This window comes from Dermacentor andersoni, chromosome 3 (assembly GCF_023375885.2).
Source record: "Dermacentor andersoni chromosome 3, qqDerAnde1_hic_scaffold, whole genome shotgun sequence".
Taxonomy (NCBI): Eukaryota; Metazoa; Arthropoda; class Arachnida; order Ixodida; family Ixodidae; genus Dermacentor; species Dermacentor andersoni.
Genome location: NC_092816.1, coordinates 10,786,880 through 10,792,879, shown reverse-complemented (window position 1 = coordinate 10,792,879; position 6,000 = coordinate 10,786,880). Strand labels below are relative to the sequence as shown.

The 6,000-nt window shown below is 41.2% G+C and overlaps 1 protein-coding gene across 2 annotated transcripts in view; it reads left to right on the top strand.

The window, feature by feature from the left end:
* Nucleotides 1–614: 614 nt before the first annotated feature.
* Ing5 (inhibitor of growth protein 5) overlaps nt 615–6,000 on the top strand; it is a 46,073-nt gene continuing 40,687 nt past the window's right edge. Inside the window, exons 1-2 of one of the 2 annotated variants that reach the window (XM_055065642.2) lie at nt 615–795; nt 1,596–1,834. In XM_055065642.2, the coding sequence (XP_054921617.1) occupies nt 759–795; nt 1,596–1,834 (276 nt within the window). In that variant the 5' untranslated portion in view covers nt 615–758. The remainder of the gene's footprint in view (nt 796–1,595; nt 1,835–6,000) is intronic. The other variant, XM_050169771.3, reaches the window with a different exon arrangement.

Below are 6,000 nucleotides of genomic sequence, written 5' to 3'. Positions count from 1 at the left end.
ATCTGGACCGTGCTCTACCTGATGTTGCTGTGGCCAGGTGGGACAGGAGGAACTAAAGTTCGTGAAATGAACGCGCATGCAACGCAGTACGCAATGTAACCGCGCCACGGCAATGGCTACGGACGAAGGAATATCCGCGGGAAATTTTGCCCTTTTTGGCGGAATTATGCTAACATGCTAACGATTGCTTGGTATTGCTGTGGAGCGCGCGGGTCCGAGGAGCACGGTTGCGCGCAGCGCGGCGTGGTTTCGCGAGAAATGTAAACAAGCGAGGAGAGCTGGCCCGATAGGCGGAGCAACGCCATGAGCAACGCCAACTTCCGGCTTCACTTTAGGTTCACAAAGAGTGACGTCAGGGCCTCTGCTTAATTTCCTTCCTCCCATAGAGTGAGAAACTCTATGCTTCCTCCGTGGCACCAGGATCAGGTCACGTGAAGGATTTTTGTACGATCAATAGACGTACGCGGTGTTCTGTGACCCTGCCACAAACTTCCCCCCTTCCCCATTCAAGTACATTATAGCATAGCCGCATAGCCTCTAAGACTAAAGATCACGTGCGTAAGTCGATGTTTTGAACACTTTTCAAACATTTCTAGCACATTCTAATAAAGCCGTGAATAAAGTGTTTAAAGTAGCGCTAGTGACCACAGTGCTAGAGACGCGGTGTTGGCTAGAAACAACAACGTTCCGTTCTCGTGAATGTGGATGAGCAAGCTGCAGTGTAAGTGGCATCACGAAAAGTCTGCGGAAATGAAAGAATGGCGACCGCCGTGTATTTGGAACACTATCTTGACAGTACGTGCTTTCTTGCTTCATAATATTTTCCAGAATTTACTTTGTCGAGTGTAGCTTGTATTTGGCGCCAAAGGTCGCTCATGTCCAGAATTTTCGTATGTGTAGGTGGTTGTACGTTGTTTTGGTGGCGTGTAGTGGTGCGATAAAGCGTTTCGTTTCGCTTTGTTGTCTCTTTTACTATGGGCTTTTAACGATCATACAATGGTTGTATATGTTACGAACAGACAGAACATTGTACAGCTACATTGTCTTGCAAATGAATATGTGTATAGATATATAAGCGGAATAACGTCTATTGTAGAACCGCTGTTACCTGTACTTGCCTGCTTGATAGCAGAAATTTCAGTAACTTTTGCAGTAACTTTAGTGAAAATGCAGCAGCGTTTCTGTCAGTATTTTGTTGCACCTTATCCCTTCTTCCTGGTTGGGATCTAAGTACCTTGTAGAAACACTGAGGGTCGGGTCGTGCACGACAGTCATATTTGCTAACATTGCGACGTTTCTGATTAATTATGTGCCTTGAAGGCTTTACAGACCAGCTTCGCCACATGCTGCTTCATGTTACGAGGGTTGTAATTTCTGCTAAAGGATGAAACGTGCTCGTGTTATCTTATACAATTGTTTCATGTCTCTGTCCCTGTCCCCTTTTTCTCCCTTGTCCTTCTCTGTTCAGTGTACCATTTTTTCTTTATCTGTAGTCTTTTTGCATTGTGTGTTAAAAATATATCCAAACGTGAGGATTGCTACAGCGTTCTGCATAGAATGAAAGTTTATGTGGATTGTTTGTTCTTTCTTTTTAGGCCTGGAGACACTGCCGTCAGAACTTCAGAGGAACTTCAATTTGATGCGGGATCTTGACACGAGGGTGCAGGGACTTTCAAAGAACATTGAAAAGTTGTCACATGCATATATGGCTAATGCTAAGAATTACACAGCAGCTGAAAGGGCAGAACATTTGGAAAATGTAAGAAAAATGTTTGAAAAAGCCAAAGAATATGGTGACGACAAAGTTCAGTTGGCCATGCAGACATACGAAATGGTAAGACATGCAGGGATTAATTGATTAATAAAAAAGTTGTTAGTTGCTTGGAATTGTTGCTTGGAAAGCAAAACAAATGTTGCAGTGCCCTTGCACACGGCATACTGAATGAGCAGTTTGGACATTGTGCATGTAGTATAGAGCTTTGCTTGTGTAAGAACTGCAATCTGAGCAAGTTTCTTGTGTACACTTGAACATCTGTAGATGCAAATTTTGACTTTTGTATTTTGGAAGGCAGGTCTGTGTTGCAGTTGCACATAGCGTTGTGTCATTGTGCTTTTTGCAGCTTTTCCTTTTAACACACTCCTAAATGAGAACACTGAACTGCACACTACATTTCTGTGTGCTCAAGGCTTTCTATGAATTGCATTGATTTGCACTTTCAAGCTTTCCATTGTCTTCTATTTTGACTGGGCCCTAAATAACCACTGTCTCTCTTTATATTATGTTGTAGCGATGGTGAAGAACCAGAAACACTGCCATAAAGTGTGAGTTAAGAATTTATCTCTTTATTATGCGAACTTCTGCTCAGAATGGCAACCAGCATTCAACCCACAACGATAGCTACTAGCACGGCCGTCAGCGATGGAATCTAAATTCACAGCTCATGTTAGTTTGGTCTCATAGACTCATGCTCTCATAGACTCCAGAATGTATAACATGTGCCACTCATGCAATCTGATTAAAATGAACACGCCTTTAACATGCCTTCTCACCATCAAATTCGTGTAAATGTTAAAGAGGTTTCAGATGTAGAAAGCGTGCCATGTGTGTAAGCAATAATTTATAACAGCAACAGTTTGATGCAATGGTTTTAGGCAAAAAGTAAAACAATGCATCACTGTGTGACCCTCCAAACGAGCTGACATTGGTATTGCTAAGTTGGGGGACCCTGGTTGAAATCCCTCCACCCAACACGTCACCTTTTTTTATTGAGGAGGCCAGAAAGAGTGCATGTGCAAATTGGCTGGGAGAGGCGAAGAATGCCTTGCGTTCAAAGCATTGTGCCACCATTTGAGACCCAATACTTCATTTCATACAGAGCAGGCCACACTGTGAAAGCTACACAAGTAGTGCCACTATAGAAGTCTTGCTCCTCATGTTTTGCTGTGCAGCTCTTGGTCTGCAATGTCTTGTATAAAATAACTACTTCCTATATCTCGACTACAACTTTTGGACACAGGTTTATGTCGAATCACATATGAATTGCATATATTGTGCTTCTAATAAGCGATGTACTATGTTTCGGTCGTGAGCACACATGATGAGCTGTGGCCACTGATCACAGAACCACGTTACTCCACTCATTTGGTGGTAAATCGATTTAGATCTTTGACGCCTTTCACATATTAAGTATGTAATATTTTTTCAAGTATGAGACTTAATCCTGCATGTTTTTATTTATTTATTTATTTATTTACAAATACTGCAGCCCAGAAGGGCTATTGCAGGAGTGGGTTAATACAAAATGTAGAAAATACAAATCACCATACAAAAGAAGCATATGTGAGTAATGTGGCTAAGGGGAGCACTCAGTAGCATCCCCAAATTCTTTATGTGGTAAACAATGGGTGGAACCAGGCAGGTCATTCCAGAGTTCAATTGTTCTAGGAAAAAAACTATTTGAAAGTGTTGGTGCGAGCAAAAAAGACAGATAAGTTTAAGGCATTGCTGTTTCTTGTGATTAGGGGCTTTGCACGGGTCAGATATGTGTTAGGTGAAGCATAATGTGGAGAGTTAAATAGAGAGTGTTGAAGTTTCAGAGAAGTCATGTGACGACGGTCGGAAAGGGGGGTTAAACCGAGCATATGCAGATGAGATGACAGTGAAAAGATTCTGTCATAACGGCGGTATATGAAACGAACCACCTTTTTCTGAACAGATTCAATTTTGGAGATGTCCGAAATTTTGTAAGGGTTCCATATGGCAGCCGCATGTTCAAGAATAGGTCTTACAAGTGTTTTGTATGTAATGAGTTTAGTTTCTTTGGGGGCAGCACGTAGGGTTTGGGTTAGGTAACCAAGTTTTTTTAGTGCTTTGTTGCAAGTTTTAGAATATGTTCTGACCAGGATAACCTTGGAGTTAAAAAAAAGCCTAAATACTTATATTTATATGCGCACTGCAGAAAAGTGGATTTATAGGAGTAATTGAAATATGAGCAATTAGCATGCTTGTGAAAAGACATGGCGACTGTTTTCTTAAAGTTAATGTTCATTTGCCATAGTTCGCACCATTCACAAAAACTTATAAAAGATTGATTCAGAGTGTTATGATGGTTAGATGTAGAAATGACATTGTAGAGAACGCAGTCGTCAGCGTAAAGCCGCATTTTTACTGAAACAGAGTTTGAAATGTCGTTAATATAAAGCAAAAAAAGCAGTGGCCCTAAAATAGAACTTTGGGGTACTCCAGAATATACTGATGCGTCAGGAGAGTTGAATGAATTAAAAGAAACATACTGTGAACGATCATAAAGAAAACTGCGGATCCAGTCAACAAGAAGAGGCTTATTAAGGATAAGGCTTAGCTTATGTAATAGTTTAGGATGTGGTACAGTATCAAATGCTTTGGAGAAATTAATGAAGAGTGCATCTACTTGATGACCTAAATCAAGAGCAAAACTGATGTCATGTGTAAATTCAGTTTATTGAGTCACTGTGCTAAAACCACTACGAAATCCATGCTGAGCACTGCATAAAATGTTATTAGACTCGAGAAAAGTGATAATGCGTTTATAAATTATGTGTTCAAGGAGTTTGCATGCATGAGAAGTTAAAGAAATTAGCTTATAATTTAGAAGATATTGTTTCTGCCCAGATTTGAACAATGGAATGACCCTAGCCCGTTTCCATGAACAAGGAACTGTACAAGTAGACACTGATTTCTCAAAAAATCAATGTGAGGTATTGACACATTTAATTATGTAATCCCGGGCACGGCGACCGCATTTCGATGGGGGCGAAATGTGAAAACACCCGTGTACTTAGATTTAGGTGCATGTCAAAGAACCCCAGGTGGTCCAAATTATTCCAGAGCCCCCCACTACAGCATGCCTCATAATCAGATCGTGGTTCTGGCATGTAAAACCCCATAATTTAATTTAATTATGTGGCACATACCTAATGTCTTTAATATGTGACGCACAACTTTCTTGGTTGCGGATGCGAACACTAACAGAAGTCTCTCTAGCCTTCGTAGCATTGCCTGCTATTTATGAAACTGAGTATAGCATTGCATAGAGGCAAGAAACCCAGCCAGGGGCAAAGTTTGAGGAAGCAGGCAAAAAAAGCCGCCACTTAAGACTGTGTAAAAACGAAGCATTCACAGTTCCAATCCTGTCAAATAGCATGCTGATCAATGGCTTCATGTGAAACACGGCGTGGGCTCCTTTCAGCACTGTTTTCTTTGGTGCACAATCCCCCATATGGAACCCCAGCACTGGGCTGGAAAGTTAAGATGCAATGAGCTTCTGCATGGAGAGCCACACATTTGTATGTGCTAGAATGAAATGGTTCTTGAGTTGACATCTTTTTTGGAATACAGAAGTGATGCTCATCTTCGACGCTGGTGTATATTATGAAAAACTATGCTCAATGGAACAGCCAAGTGTTGAGTGCCTCATATGCGGGCTTCCTTTTGCTCTCTTCACCCACCTTTGTTTAGGTGACAGTAGCTATGAGCCAATGTAATGAGTCAGAGTAAAGTCAAAAGCATCTCACGACTCTGGTAGTACCTACAGCAGTAACTATCACCATCATTTTGCTCTTGATTGCCTTCTATCAGTATGCCACATGGGAGCACAGCAAGTACGAAATGAGGTTTTTTCAGTCCGCATTTTTTAAAACTTAAATGAGTGCAAAGCCCATGAAATGCAGTTTAGGGAATATTTATTAAAATTTTAGGACGTAAATGGACTATATACAAATTAATATGTAGTGCGCTTTAGATGAATATGTCCTCAAGAATGTGAGAAACATGAAAGGGTGTTCTCTAACTGCACTTTAAAACAAGTTTACACTCTTTGGGGCAAATCTTGTGCCCAAACAATAATTGTCATCTGCCTTGCTTGCATTTCCTTTCTTGAAAGCTCTGTGCTCGCTACTTTCCCGTAGAGAATGCTGTGTCGCACTGATAACGCGCTTGCCGTTTGTGACCTGGAAGTACCG